Source organism: Pelophylax lessonae, assembly GCF_965119305.1.
Source record: "Pelophylax lessonae genome assembly, chromosome: 3".
In the NCBI taxonomy this organism is placed as follows: Eukaryota; Metazoa; Chordata; class Amphibia; order Anura; family Ranidae; genus Pelophylax; species Pelophylax lessonae.
In genome coordinates, this window is record NC_138770.1 from 322,026,914 (window position 1) to 322,043,717 (window position 16,804).

A 16,804-nucleotide genomic window follows, 5' to 3' on the forward strand; every position below is an offset into this window, starting at 1 on the left:
TGAAGTGTCCAAACCTTTAGCAATCTGTTTACTCAAGTTAAATGACTTTGGAGATGGACTCTTGGGATTAAAACTACAGGTATATGGTCTGAAAGGGGGGCCACAGCTGCTCTGTCTCCTAATCTAAAAATGTCATGGCTGACCTGTATCCTCTCATCCAGTTTTTGGGGTGCCAAGTTGGAATTATCACAACTTCTACTTCCAATCTCAGAATTGCAGGACCTCACACTGTTACATTATGAACACAGGTGGTTGTTTTTTTGGCATGGGCACCATTCAGGGAACACTTTGCATTCTCTGAATAATTACAAAACGTTCTATGATTGGACAAGGTGGAGCAGCGGTGTGGTGTTAGTCTCCATCTTGTTAAATCAGAGAATGCTGTGTCTTCATTGAGGAAATGCAAAATTTTTCTTGAATGGTGCCCCAATCAAACCCTTCTTCTGGTGAGGATTAATATTTATGTACACAACCATTTATATATTTGGGCGTAGCCTACGTTTAGGCATTTGTTTTTCAGTTTCTAGTTAAACCCTTGACACCCAAGTTTACAGTGACCGTTTTATCTTTCTTCATTATATTTCACACTCATATATTCAATAATGATCTTTGATATTGAACTTATTAATGAATTTCACAGTATCACGTTTTCATCTCTAGATGTACAGTACATACTGTATCTCCCAAACCATATCCTTTCATGCGGGTAATATCAGAGGTTCTTCTCATGTTGCTGTTTTCATTGTACAACCCCCTCTGGTCTGTTGGCCGTGTAGTATATTGCTTTGTAATGCTGTGTCTGCCCTTGTAGCAGTAAATGTGATCATCTTGAATGAAGAATGCAAGCTTGTGGGAGGTAATAATGTTACAGCTTGTTTCATTCTAGAAAAATCCTATCATTCAGACTGACTCCCCCTACGCTGCTATGTAAAATCGAAAAATGGCTATATTGTTATAAAGCTCTCTTTTGTATGAATCACTTTTGTGAAATGACATGAAGAGGAAAGGCGATGATTTTTTTTTTTTATAGAAATGTTAGCAGTTCTAAGCGTGTTTTCAATGAGGCATTAGAGTTTGAACTGATTTACAAGACAATGTTTGACATGACATGTATTTAATAAATGTAGTAATGTAATAATAAATTACTACAATTTGGCACCCAGAATTCATCAGCCACTTGCGTGTATGTAAATGATGGAACAATTTCTTTAATTTATTATGCATTGAGTAATTTAACTACAGTGCCTTGCGAAAGTATTCGGCCCCCTTGAACTTTGCAACCTTTTGCCACATTTCAGGCTTCAAACATGAAGATATAAAACTGTAATTTTTTGTGAAGAATGAACAACAAGTGGGACACAATCATGAAGTGGAACAAAATTTATTGGATATTTCAAACTTTTTTAACAAATAAAAAACTGAAAAATTGGGCGTGCAAAATTATTCAGCCCCATTCAGTTAATACTTTGTAGTGCCACCTTTTGCTTCGATTACAGCTGTAAGTCGCTTGGGGTATGTCTCTATCAGTTTTGCACATCGAGAGACTGACATTTTTGCCCATTCCTCCTTGCAAAACAGCTCAAGCTCAGTGAGGTTGGATGGAGAGCATTTGTGAACAGCAGTTTTCAGTTCTTTCCACAGATTATCGATTGGATTCAGGTCTGGACTTTGACTTGGCCATTCTAACACCTGGATATGTTTATTTGTGAACCATTCCATTGTAGATTTTGCTTCATGTTTTGGATCATTGTCTTGTTGGAAGACAAATCTTCGTCCCAGTCTCAGGTCTTTTGCAGACTCCATCAGGTTTTCTTCCAGAATGGTCCTGTATTTGGCTCCATCCATCTTCCCATCAATTTTAACCATCTGCCCTGTCCCTGCTGAAGAAGAGCAGGCCCAGACCATGATGCTGCCACCACCATGTTTGACTGTGGGGATGGTGTGTTCAGGGTGATGAGCTGTGTTGCTTTTACGCCAAACATAACGTTTTGCATTGTTGCCAAAAAGTTCGATTTTGGTTTCATCTGACCAGAGCACCTTCTTCCACATGTTTGGTGTGTCTCCCAGGTGGCTTGTGGGAAACTTTAAACAACACTTTTTATGGATATCTTTAAGAAATGGCTTTCTTCTTGCCACTCTTCCATAAAGGCCAGATTTGTGCAGTATACGACTGATTGTTGTCCTATAGACAGAGTCTCCCACCTCAGCTGTAGATCTCTGCAGTTCATCCAGAGTGATCATGGGCCTCTTGGCTGCATCTCTGACCAGTCTTCTCCTTGTATGAGCTGAAAGTTTAGAGGGACGGCCGGGTCTTCGTAGATTTGCAGTGGTCTGATACTCCTTCCATTTCAATATTATCGCTTGCACAGTGCTCCTCGGGATGTTTAAAGCTTGGGAAATCTTTTTGTATCCATATCCGGCTTTACACTTCTCCACAACAGTATCTCTGACCTGCCTGGTGTGTTCCTTGTTCTTCATGATGCTCTCTGCGCTTTAAACGGACCTCTGAGACTATCACAGTGCAGGTGCATTTATACGGAGACTTGATTACACACAGGTGGATTCTATTTATCATCATTAGTCATTTAGGTCAACATTGGATCATTCAGAGATCCTCACTGAACTTCTGGAGAGAGTTTGCTGCACTGAAAGTAAAGGGGCTGAATAATTTTGCACGCCCAATTTTTCAGTTTTTTATTTGTTAACAAAGTTTGAAATATCCAATAAATTTCGTTCCACTTCATGATTGTGTCCCACTTGTTGATTCTTCACAAAAAATACAGTTTTATACCTTTATGTTTGAAGCCTGAAATGTGGCAAAAGGTCGCAAAGTTCAAGTGGGCCGAATACTTTCCCAAGGCACTGTAGTTCAAGTGACTGGGGCATGTAAAAAAAACATCTACCGATCGGCATCTGAACAGCGCGTTCAGCCAATGGCTGTGAGCATTGACCAGCCTATTTTGGTGGGTGGGCCACCCCCGTCAGAACACAATAGCTCAGCGGGGTTGATCTCTGCACTATCATCGATTTGTTTGTACCACAACCTTATCTCGAGCTCCTCAGGTAAACACAGGCCAAACAAAAAAAAATCTAACATAACAAACACTTTAACCTATTTATGCCTGATGTTGAATTTTTTTTTTTAATCTGTGCATAAAATTCATATGTTTCCTAGAGCAGTAGGTTATTAATAACAACCACATCACTGCTCTTCCGATTCTGGAACATGAGCCATTAATGGGTTAACATACATCTAAATCTAGATTTATTTATTTATTTATTTTAGTTGTAGAAGAAAAGGTTAAGCACCCATGTCAAGCTTTTTATTTTTTTTAGCTGTCTTTGTCCCATTGGGGACATTTCCTTTAATTTCCTGTCTTATAGGTATAACAAGACATGAGGTAAAATCTTTCCATAGATAGAGAATTCTCTTCTTTGCCCCCTATTCCTGTACTAGTGACAACTGAAAAATTAGTATATTCCCTCACTTTCAGTCCTGATGAAATGCTTATGTGGATTAATACAGAGGGTAAATATCCTCTAGTGAGGGCACAGACAACAATAAAAATCGTTCATATCCTTCCCCACTTTATTCAAAACTAAGTTTGGCTTTAGATGCACTTTATTATGCTGCGGTTTACTTTCACTGCCAATAATGTATGTGACATGTCATTGTTTTAAAAGGAATAAAGCAATGTCACGGCTGCCATAGTTTTGTTTTAGAATTTATGAGCAAACTCTAGGCTGTTAGTTGTGTGATCACTTCTATAGTGAAAGTGTCACCTCTTCCTACCCCCCGTGGTTTCCTGGCTTTCCCCAGGCTAAGACTTAAATTTCAGTCTTTTACTGAAAATATAGCTTTGATAAACAGTCGTGTAAATATAATTTGACTAAAAAATGCAACTATTCTATTTTTATTTTACAGGCTTTCATAAAATAATGAATGTTTTGGAGATTACAAGTATTCTTTATGCCAGAAATGCACATTTTAGCATGAATGTAAGAAAAAAAAAAAAGGAAAAGTAAAAATCTATTCTGAGCAACTGCATTGCGTTTGTTTTGCTAAATATAACATAATAAATAACCCAATCATTATTATCACAGCACTAAAGCTGTACCCCTGTTATATTATAGACATTCCTTCTTATCTGGAGTTAAAATGATTGTAAGCCTTCTTTTTTTTTTTTGCAAATAAACTTACCTGCTCTGTGCAATGGTATTGCACAGAGCAGTCCCTTACCTCTTCTTCTGGAGTCTCCCACTGGCTCTTTTCACTCCTCTTCTGCATCTGCCCCAAGTCATGTGTTATGGGGGCACATGTGTGGGCGTGCTCCTGAGCCAGACTGTGTGCGTCCATAAATGCAAACACAGGGTGGCTCGGCCCCGCCCCCTATTCCCTCCTCACAGGATTTGATTGACAGCAGCAGAAGCCTATGACTCCCTCTGCTACCAGTGCAGCCTGTGACAGCAGGGAGAGGGGAGAGCCAGCACAGTGCTGAATTGATAGAAAACTCAGGTAGGGCCCTGTTTACACCTGAGGGTTTTTCAGCTCATAAAACGCTCATCTCTGAAGTCTCAAAACTCCCAACAAGCAAAATCCCATTCATTTCAATCGCCCCTGTTCACATATGAACGTTTTGTCGCCTGAAGTAAGATGCCTAAAGATCAAGATAGCACATAAGCTTCTTTTTTGGCGGATTACAGTTGTTTTTGTTGGATGTCAATGCCTGCCTCCAAATGCCTAAAAAAAGCCTTAAAACGATACGCTCAGGTGTGAATAGAGTCTAAGTGTTTAGGGGTGGGGGGGGGGGGGGGGAGGCAACAGGCATTGGAAGATTTTTTTACCATAATGCATAGCATGTTTTAAGGGAAAAAAACCTTTAGAGTTTGGAACCACTTTAACATTTTGCCATGCCTAAGTGTTTGTGAATGTGTGAGTGTGTATGGTGTATTCCTTCCTGAAAATCCTTATTGGGGAGGTTGTTAAGCATGTGAGTACTTATAAAGTAAAGTACACATTTAACTATACTAATAACTATGGCATTTTCTTTTTAGGTTGTGAGAAGATATATTCTTGGTTCAATAGTGGAAAGTGAGAAGAACTATGTGGACTCCTTGAAGAGAATTCTTGAGGTACTACACAAATTTATAAAATACTTATGTAGAAATTCCCCGAACGAACAACTTTGGGTGGGTGGGTTTTTTGTTGTATACTTTAATGAATTTATGATCATACTTTCTCCAACTTTAGCTAGAGGTTTAAAAAAATTGGAAAATCTCATCTGCAACAGTTCACTGTAGTACCGTTCTAAATATATTTTTTTGGGATTTCAATAATATTGTGTAAAAATATTTAAAACAGGGTTTCTACAAACCTTCACTTACCATTTATCTTTAGTTTATGGCTCATATCCTGATCCTAGGTTTCTAGAAGCTACATTAAAGCTGGCCATAGATGGTTCGAATCTTGGCCAGTTCAGCAGGGACCGACCGAGATTTGGACCAAATATGGGCAGGCTGACCCAGCCTGTCAGCTTTTACATGCAATTATTGCTAGCAGCAATTATAGCCACTAGCAGTAATTACTGAGTTCTCCTATTGGGGATGGCTCCCCCCTCAACACTGACTGTGTTGATGGGGTAATCAAGCGATTTTCTTTCCTGCAACTCGTGGTTGCAGGAAAGATCATTGCTCCATCTTTGGCTGGCTTTAGAACTAGGTTTATGAGACTTAGACCAGAGCAAAAAAATAAAATATAAAAGTTCATTGTTAGGTTTTACCTACATTTTGTTTTTATTTTTTAAAAAAAATGTATTGTGCGAATGGCTGAAGTTTCATTAGTTTTCTAGTAGAATTTTTTCTCATGATCATCACATCCATCTAGTGGCCATATTATGGTATTTTCCTGATTGGGGTATTTCAAGAAAATACTGCATTATGATTACTAGATGGAACTGACAATCATAGGAGATCATTTTAGGCAAATACAAGGATTATTTGTGGCAGCTGTGGGGATGCTTTCTAAATAGACCCCTTAACACTTATCCTTATCTATTGCTTGATCCAACAGCTCAGACATAAATATCCTTTGGGGGTAAATTGCAGATTGATTTGCTTAATGTATTTAAAACTGATCTGTAAAAAAATAAGGCTGCATTACTAGCGTAAGTAGTATTTTAAATACTGTTGTAGTAATATCATATATATCTTTATTTTCTGAAAAAAATCTTTAAAAATAAAAAATTATAAAAAAAACATAAAAAAATAAAACCAAATACATTTGTGTCTATACCTTTCCAGATACCCTATCCCTTTATTATCTTAGCCGTATAAAGATCATAAGGATAACAACCTGGATAGGTCACCTTTGTTTTCTCTTTATCTAACTATAAACTTTATTGGAGAATAGCTGCCAGTGTCAGCTTTAGCATGTTAACGTTAAGCCTGGTACATACAATAGTTTTTTTTTTTTTTCCTTCAACCCAGTGGGCTGAATGAAAAAAAAAACTGACACATCGCTTTACTAGCACAAACAATGTAATACAGCAATCTGCCCTGCTGTACTATTGTGTTCTGACAGCGGGGGCTGCCCCCCTGCCAGAACACACAGGTCAGTGCGTGCAGCCATTGCCTGCCAACACTATTTAGATGCCAATCGGATGCTGGTTTTCCAGCATGCCCGTTTGACAGAAGCCAGCCATGAGACAGGCTTTTGTTGGACGGGGAGCTGTACACATGGGCCGAACGCTGGTTTCTACTGTACTGGCTGATTTCGGCTGATATTTGGTCCATGTGTACCCGGCATTAGGGGTTTGCTATCTCCCTGCTGTATGCCTCTCAGGCTCCTGATTGCAGCTGGGCACACTGCCTCTTGGGCAATAGAATGAAAAAAAAAAAACTTGCAGAAAGTTAAAATAAATGTAAAGGAAAAATGTTATATATAAAAAAAATAAAACCACATAAACATGTCATACTTTCCTGCTCTTTGCAGGGGTTTTGCACAGAGCAGCCTCGATCCTCCTCTTCTCGGGTCCCCCGCAGGCACTCTGGGCCCCTCCCCTTTGATGAGTACCCCCATAGTAAGCCACTTGCTGTGGGGGCACTCATGCATGCTCACTCCCGAGCCTGCTCTCTGCGTCTTTATGACACAGAGAGCACGGCTCAGATCCTCCCCCCATTCCCGCCTTACTGGCTGTCATTGCCAGGGCTTCTGCTGCTGAATCTCAGTCAATCAGGAGGGAAAGACTCGGGAGAGCCTTGGGTCTCAAGCACATCGCTCAATTGAGAATGGGCTTAGGTAAGTATTAGGGGGGGCTGAGGGGGGAGCTGCACACTGCACGTTTTTTACCTTCGTGCATAAAATGCACAAGGGTAAAACACCTTCAGCCTTTACAACCACTTTAAATCTGGCTATATACAGGAAGATCAATTTTCCTGAGACTTTTAAAGTATTAAACTCAGCGCTGTAGGATATATACTTGGTGAATGAGTAGGCTGCGGCCTCCCAGAAATATAGTCAGAGACTATAAAAATGTAAGATAAGGGTGTGGGAATGGCGCTGTCTACTAGTATGTGGTGGATGGTGGGTGAGGTGCTCAGTGCCCCTATAATTGGTAGCCCACTCACCAGAACCACTCACCACTTCCAGAGCCTGTTTTCATTTATTGTTGGACCTATCTGCCTACACCCTGTCCCGGTATACCTGGCTGTAATTGGAGCGTTTTACAATACATGAGAGCAGACCACCCTAGAACCTGGGCATCCCTGTGGGAACCATTCCGGATTTTCCCCACTATCTATATACCCACTCTTTACCCCTGTGTGGGGTGGGTACTTCTGGTGAGTGGGCTACCTATTATAGGGGCACTGAGCACCTCACCCACCATCCACCACGGGGTTGATTCCAGTAACCCATATGAAGATTTCTGTAATTTATATGGACTAATTTGGTCACTTCGTCACTTTATTGGATCACCTTAGCTCATTTATTATTTACCACTCAATTTTTGGTATATACAGCATAGTCTTTGTGCTGTCACTAAGTCACCTTAGATATTTCTGTTTCATTGCATTTGCACCGGTCACCTTATGTATTGATCTATTTGCTACATCATTTATGTTTGCACTTATTGGACCCCATTTAGTTACCATTTATTGGTTCCACTGTACTTGCACTGGTCACCTTAATTATTGATTTCCTGAGACTTTTGTTTAGCTAAAAAGAATTTGATCTTCAGCAGATTTCACATTGTATGTGTAACTTGGCTATACACTAGTAGATTTTTATTTGAAAATACGTATACAAATTTAAAATGAGTTCAAAGTTTAATTTGCTTATAATTCATTCACACATTTTATTTCATAATTAATGTTTTTTACCAAGCGAAATACTGTTAGAAATTAGTTCAAGAAAAATGTTCCAATTTACTCCTTCAAATTTTTTCATCACTGCGGTCGAAAACAAAGGTCAATTTGACCTCACTAATAAACATTCTTAAAATGAAACATTTCAAACTAAATTACATTGGTGTATAACCAGCTTAAAGCCTAACTCCAAATTTACTGTGACTACATACAGTGCGCCCAGCAGGCAAATCTGTTAGTGAAGGAAATAGTTTATTAGGGCCAGTTTGGCCCTAAAAAACTATTTACAGTCACAGTAATCAATGAGTTAGGCTTTAAGATTGTAGAGGTCATCCAGAAACTGCATGCAAGAGGGTGACCTAAAACAAGTGCGATATTTGACACTGTTTTTGATAAACAAATGCATCAATATTGGGTTTGATGAATGTGGTAGCAGTTCTCAATGAATTCTTAAGGTGCTCTTTAGATATTTTGGTTCTAATTTTGCCCTTCCTGTGATTCATATTTGAAAATAGTTGCTCACAAATATAGGTGCTGCCGAAAACTGATGACTTAAATAAGGCGTGATTGTCAAGAGTGGGATATTTTTAAAACATATAAAAGTCATGTAAAGATGCACTGTCAAATATTTATTTGGACAAGTGTTTACGAAGTGTAAACATGTATTTACAAAAAAAAAAAAAAAAAAGTTTACGATTTTGTGTTGGGCCACATTCATAGTCGTTTTGGCCTGCAGGTTGGCAGGGCCATCTTAACGAATGGGCACACCGGGCAGTTTCCCGGGGGCCCCACCTGCCCAGAGACCTAGCCCCAGCCAAGCATTAGTCCCGATTCCTGCATGCATCCCGCCGCCGAACTTAGCAGGTGGCAAGCGCCTGTCAGCCCTGCGCTGCTGTCAGGCCACTTGGGCCCTGGAGGGGGAGCCCACAATTGCAGGAATGACTGTCTGACTCCATGGGAACAGGCACACACAGGACAGTCGAGTCTGACTCCCGTCCGTGTGTGTGTTCACCGGACCCAGCCGTCGAACTTGGAAGCTGTCATTAGCCTGGCACTGCTGTACTGATTAAATATCGTGATTGTGTAGGCAGGGCCCCAGTGCACTGCATTGCCTGGGGCCCTTTAATGCTCTTAAGATGCCACTGCAGGTTGGACACCACTGATTTACATAGAAGTTTTTACACCAACTGTAGCTTTCTAAACATTACTGCTACAATTTGACAACTTTGTATTACATGACAAGTAAGATCTATTCCACTTTCATAAAACTAATGAATTAGTTACATGTTTCCCTCTTCAGTTTTTGGGCTTGTGGTTTAAAGCAAAGCTAATACTAGCATTTGGCCTAACTTTGGACTATATTGTAAACGAGTCCATGATAATTTCTTAAGATAGTATTTTCCAAAATTCTGTTTTAACCATGTGGGTTCACTGATTGCAACTCATCATCTTAAATGTCTAAAAACAAATAAGCACATCCTATGTTATTGTGTTAAAGCACTGCTGAAGCAAAGATTTACAAAAAATTGAAGTGGGAAATATGTGCCCACAGGATATATTTCCAGTACAGAAAACAGCTTGCACCAAGTGAGGTTGATACATGGCGCTCTCCTCTTCATCATAATATACCTCTGATGCAGATGTCCTTTACCTACCCTTAAGCAGGTTTTTGTTCTGTTAACAGATGTGTAGTTAATGTATTCTTTGTCGAGGCATTTTCAGTGCAGATGTCACCGCTATTTACTGTATCCCCAAAGAATGTCAGTTGACAATGCTTTTAATGCTTGTAATCATTTTTACAATCAGCAAAACATCAGGGTGCTTGTACTTTACAGAGCACAGTTACGCATAGGAAGGATTATAGAGGACAAGAAACTTAAGTTATTGTTATCCTTTGTGAAAGTAAATGAAAAAGGATCAGTTTAGTATAGTGTAGCAGGAATATAATTGTAGCTTCAAACTTTCACTTCTACATTCTTACAGTGTGTGGAATACCACAAATACACATCTGAACTCTTTCCTCTTGTTGCAGCAATATGAGAAGCCGCTCTGTGACATGGAGCCAAAGCTATTAAGTGAGAGAAAGCTGAAAATAGTATTTTACCGGATAAAGGAAATTCTACAGTGCCACTCGCTTTTCCAGATTGCTCTTGCCAGCCGGGTGTCTGAGTGGGATTCAACAGAAATGATTGGAGATGTCTTTGTAGCATCCGTAAGACCAATTGCAAAATCAGTATAATTTTCTCTTTCAGTGTTTGTTGATGCATAGACACATGGCTCGTTAATACATAAATAGCCCTCTGTTTGTTGGAGATATTTATTATATATATATATGTGTGTGTGTGTGTGTGTGTGTTTTATACGGCCAAGCAGTTGTTGAAACCTAACCATCACATCTGTCTATGTGGCAAAAAGTATGTGGATAAACCTGCAAATTATTGAGTTCAGGTGTTTCCAGTAAAAGGTGCTACCAATGCTACAGTATAAAAAGATGTTTTAGACAATTGTGCACTTTTCCGGAATGTCGTCTTCTTGTCCAGTATGACTGTGCCCCTGTGCAAAAAAGCCTGGTTGAGAAAGACATTGTTTGACACATTTTGTGTGAAGGTGCGACCTGCACAGCACTGACCTCCACACTACTGAATGACCTTGGGATGACTTTGAATGCTGCTTGTGAGCCAACACGTCTTGTCCAACATCAGTACCTAATCTCACATATGCTCATTTGGCAGAATTGGCATAAATTCCCACCAGCTCCAAAATCCTGTAAAATGCTTTCTTTAAAGAGTGAAAGCTGTTCTAGGAAGGCAAGCTCCAAAATAATGTCCATGCAAAATTTGTACAGTAGGCTCATATTGGCGTGATAGTGAGATGTCCACAAATTTTCACTGCATGAGAAATTAATTATAGGTCTGAGCACTACAGATATACACACGCATTGGCATTAACAGAAACACCCTTAAACATGCTTGAATGCTGAGTTTGTTTGAGATACCTATCTCACAAGTACTGACAAAACTACATGGTGAGTCATATTACTTTATTGTTGCCAGATAACCTTATATATTAAATATAGCAAAATGAGAATTCACAGAGCTCCAAAGAGGCACCATGTAGCCATTTTCAAACACATAACATTATTCAAAATCATAAAATATGTCAATGGGAACAGCCTGGAAAACAATGATAATCTAGGCAAAATACTTTAGCAAAAAAGTGGGAGCCAGTAAAAGTTCACAGATAGGAAAAGACAGACAGGCAGAGTAGTTGACGAATTCCACCACCATTAAGATTTTACGAAAGTACATTTTTTGCTGTGCTTTTATTTGGAAACCTCCTCTAACCATCACTATCTCACAGACACATAACCTGGTGTGGGAATGCAAAACATTCCTTAGTAATGAAATAATTAATATAGTCTGAGGAGTCATTGTTTACCCTATTTAATACATTCAGACAGGTTTTTTTAGAAGAAATCCAAAAGATGTCTGCAGTCCCCAACGCCTGTTGCTAGCCCTTCTACATTGTGGGTGATTCAAAATGGTAGCAGCAGGTATGCTATACAGTGCAAGCATTATTATCCTGAAGTATTCCAATATTTATTGATTGGATTAAATGCTCCCACTGATAAATCAATTCAGAAATGGTTTCATAAACTCCAACATGAAGTCAAATGCCTTCCTTGACCTCTCCAGTTAAGACCTTTATGGTACGTTCTGGAGCAGCAGATAGTTTTTCGTTTCATCACTCAAAAAACCTGTGCTGTTTGTTCCCTGAGAATAGTCCCACTAAACACAGTTAAGTTGTATCACAACTTTCCAAAATGATTAAAAGGTTTCCCTTGACCATTGATGTTGCCCTTAGTGTGTTTGTCTTGTGCATTTTATGTTTGTATATTTTTTTAGAATATATATTAAATCAGGCTACTTACGTATCCATCTAAAAGCATGTTTATGTTTTGAATATTCGCCAGAGATATTTCCGATGTTATAATTTGCCCTCTGGTGTACCTAAAAAGTTCACAACCATATCTTATGTAATTTTAAACATGCTTGCCAAATGTGGATTTTTTTGTAAATCTGTGAATGTCTGTTATTTAATTAGTTTTTCTTTCATTCTCTTTTCTTTACTGTTCTCTGCCACTATATGTTTTTCTATGGCATACAAATATCTACAACAATATAGGCAATAAGTGCTTGCAGATCATCTGACTTTAGGCCTTGGGAAACTGAAATGTTTTCCTCACTAACAAAAACCGACTCTGGTAATGTAAGCTTTAGTTAAATTGGATTAAAGCTGAGCAAACTCATTGCACTGTGATAATACTTCTTTCAGTTTACCAACAATCCAGTAGTACCAGGGTTTGCCTAATTGGGTATAAATTGATTTAATTGTTTAGGTTGGGCAGTTTAGCTGTGGAATCCAAAATGCTGCACGCTGCTAAATGAGCTACCTCACTTAATACCATGTTGGCAGTTGTATTTTTGTGAGCGAAGAATAGCTCCAAAATTCTCTTGTTTAAATTCTTGCCAATTTCATCAGGAGCAAATACATTATTTAACACTCTGTGGAAAAGTACAAAGGTTCCAAATCTTAACTGCTAACCATTAAATTAGAAATGCGCAGTTGTAATCTCCAACATTTTAAAGAACATTTATTCTTTTACTGCCCCCTCGTGTGTATTTTACTGGAACAGATGCAAATGTCATAATGGCAGTTGATCCTTCGACTTGTAATTCAGCAGCATGTTCAGAACTACACATGGATAAACCTACATTATAAGTAAAGAATAAAAATAAAATCTGGTCATACTTGATTTATAAATACCTGTTAATTTTTTTCATCAGTTATGTGTAATGGATAAAAACAGATTGTTTTCAGATATAGTGTGGTTAATTAACTAAAGGCAAACAAAGCTGTTATCCTTGCAGGGGAATGTCCACTTTGCAAGGGAATTTACCCTTAGCTTAGTGAATGAGGTGAAGCTCTGCTGATTTCCACCATCCAATCATATGTCAGTAAAAAATACTGTTTTTTTTTTTCATTTTCTTTGCACATGAGTGGGTGTTCCTCGCATCATGAATTTCACCACATTCTTTTGCAAAGTGCAAATTCCCTTGTAAAATAAACAGCCTATTTGCCTATAGTAAATTAACCCTATTGCATTTAATATTGTAGAGCATATTGCACATAGAGAACATTTAATTAGAAAAGCTCTGGATGAAAAGTTTATTTACCAGAATGTAGTTCTAAGTTGTCAGCATTCTGCATACCCCAGGCTATTCTGGCAAAGACCAAAAAGGGAAGTTTCAGTCTCATACAGTGCATGAACATAATGTTAATAGATATTTTGTGCCGTAGAGTATGTGATCATTTATTCATCTGTAAATATGTGTTGCCAGGATTACCAATTTATATTAATCCTTGGCTGTATTCACTGAAAGCTTCTTCTTCTCACAGAATGCATTGAACGATTAATAGTATACACATTCTAAATTATTATTCTGATACTATGAAATATAGAACTGTCCTCATTCCAATTGCGGTCTAGTTTCATGCAATCTCCAAGATAAACATCACCGTTTGTTGTGTCTTTGCTTTCTAGTTTTCAAAATCCATGGTACTTGATGCATATAGTGAATATGTGAATAATTTTAGCACAGCTGTTGGAGTTCTCAGGAAATCTTGTGCTACTAAACCAACCTTTCTGGAATTTTTAAAGGTACTTTTTTATGCTAAATTATACAACATAATGCATATTAATTAAACAGGTTTGGGGTATGAGAACAAATTGCATTTATTCTTTACAATACAATTCTTTACATTTATCAATTGTTATATTGTTATCAAACAAACAGTCATTTATTTCATTGTTGGATGCAGGAAAATGCAAAACCCATAGGTCATCTTACAATAATCTGAATTACATGATTTCATTCACTTGCTCACACCACTGTGGCTGTGCACGAGAAGGCGCTAGTTGACGCACTTATTGCATCTGTGTGGGAAACTTTAAAAACTGAGGATGCAGCTGAAGCTGCGATGGAGGTGCCGGTCCCTTTTGGCACTCTTGTGCGGCAAAAGTGTTTCCTTATGCCTCCTATTTTGACAGATTTGTCACTAAAGAGTAGGAGCATCGTAAATGCCCCTTTGTGGTTCCTAACACTTTGCGGTGAGGTACTCCTTTAAGGAGTCCCTCCTCAAGAAGTGGACTGTTCCACCGTTGGTTGATCCCCCGATTTCCATTGAACAAGGCAACCATGATTCCGGGGGAGGAATATCTGGCTTTTAAAGATTCAGCAGGCAGCAAGGTGGAGTCAGTGGCCCGCAATATGTTCACTGTTGCTGGTTCGGCGCTTAAACCAGTCCTAACCATTGCCCTGGTGTCGCAAACTTTGACCGAGTGACCTGGAGGATATTCAATTTTCTCTTTCGTTCATTCACAGACACCAGGCTTGCCAGTATTCTGAACCATAGGGACGTCCCCAAGCAGTGCCAAACATGATGGGTGGGAAAAAAAAACAAAAAAAAAACCCAAGGCTAAACACAATAGCCAACCAGGTAAACAGGATGTCAACGAAAACCAACTGGAGCCCAACCTCAACAATACAACCCCAAAGAGGAAACAGACCCTTTAAACAGCAACCTGCAAAACCTTGCGGCCAAAGGAAGCATTCGCACATGCCAACACATCCACTTTGTAAAATTTAGTGAAAGTGTGCACCGAAGACCAAGGAGGTAGAGGAAACCGCACCGGTGGAGTCAGATGTCGAACCCCTTGAATAAATGTACGCACCAGGGAGTGCGTGGCCAGGGGTCGCTGAAAAAAAGACCACCAAGGCAGACACCAGGCCCTAAATAGTACTCAAGGCCAATTTCTGCTCAACACCTCATTGAAGAAAGGTCAGATCTGAGCCACAGAGAAAGAACAAGGGTGAACTGCAATCGACTTACACCACGAAATGTACACTTTCCATGTACAACAGTAGATCTTCCTAGGAGGTAGACTTCCTAGCCTTCAGCAGTGTCGAAATCACTGACCCAGGCAAACCTCTATCCATCCTTCAGCAGCTGGCTTTCATCAGCCAGGCTGTCAAAGCCAAGGACTGTAAAGCAGGATAGAAAATCAGCCATTGGGACAGTAGATCCTCCCTGAGAGGTAGTCTCCAAGGAACATTGGTGACCAGCCGCACCAGGTTGACATACCAAGATCGACAAGGCCAGTCCGGGGCCAGTAGAATGACCAGAATCCCCTCGGCCTCAAGTCTGCACAAAAGTCGCGGCAGAAGCTTGAGGGGAGGAAAAGCATAAATCAGATGATACTGGCCCCCACGGGGCCACTAGAGCATCTGTGGCATAAGCCAGAGGATCCAATGACCTTGCTCCAAACCTTTCTGTTGAGCCAGGACGCCAACAGATCCACCTCGGGGGTGCCTAACCGGAGACATATCCGATGAAACCCATCTGGATGAAGGGACCACTCCCCTTGGTCCATGCCTGCCGACTGTGATAGTCCGCCTGCCAGCTTTCCATTCCTGGAATGTGTACAGCGGAGAGGGCTGGAACGAAGAGTTCTGCCCACCGGAGAATGCCGACTACTTCCAGGGCCGTCAACAAACTCTTTATTCCGCCCTGGTAATTGACATAAGCCAGTGCCATGGCATTGTCTGACTGATTCCACACCAGAAGCCCCCTGGAGTCGATCTATGCAGTGATCCAGTTTCAAGACATTGATCAGTAGTCTGGACTCTTCAAGTGTCTAACAACCCTGAGTGGAGCTCAGTCCCAGGACAACTCCCTACCCGGACATACTGACATCCGTGATGACCACTGTCCAATACAAGGGGAGAAAGGATTTGCCCTGCCAAAGAGCCGTATAGCAAAGCCACCAGACCAGAGACCCCCTTGTTCCCTGGCTCACCCAGGCCAGATTGTCCAGACACTTGTTCCATTTCACCAGGATCTCTTTTTAAAGGGACCTTGTATGGAACTATGCAAACAGAACTGCCTCAAAATGTAGATACCATCAGTCCCAGCACCTGCATGCAAGTCCAGAGAGAGGACCATCTGCTGGACAGCAGGAGAAGAATTACAGCATGCAACTTCTGGAGTTTGTCCAGAGGAAGCAACACTCTGGCTAGAGCTGAATCCATAAAGGCAGCAGAAGACTCCGCTCGCAAGAGGAGGTCGTCCAGATAGCCCAGTACCACATTCCCCTGCTGACGTAGCAACGCCAGAACCGTGGTCAACACTTGTGAAGACCCGGGGAGTGGAGACGAGACCAAAGGGTAATGGCACAAATGGATAATGCTCTTCTCCTACAGCAAAAAACGAAGGAAGCGCTGGTGTCAGGCACATATTGGAATGTGCAGGTAAGCATCCTTGATGTTGATAGAGGCAAGAAAAACCCCCTGATGTAGGGATGCCACAACCATGCGAA

The 16,804-nt window shown here is 40.2% G+C and overlaps 1 protein-coding gene across 1 annotated transcript in view; it reads left to right on the forward strand.

The window, feature by feature from the left end:
- The window catches only part of ARHGEF10 (Rho guanine nucleotide exchange factor 10), a 245,754-nt gene that overhangs the window by 100,894 nt on the left and 128,056 nt on the right, over window positions 1-16,804 (forward strand). Inside the window, exons 12-14 of the mRNA XM_082249546.1 lie at window positions 5,056-5,133; window positions 10,397-10,576; window positions 13,970-14,086. Coding sequence (XP_082105672.1) covers window positions 5,056-5,133; window positions 10,397-10,576; window positions 13,970-14,086 — 375 coding nt within the window. The remainder of the gene's footprint in view (window positions 1-5,055; window positions 5,134-10,396; window positions 10,577-13,969; window positions 14,087-16,804) is intronic.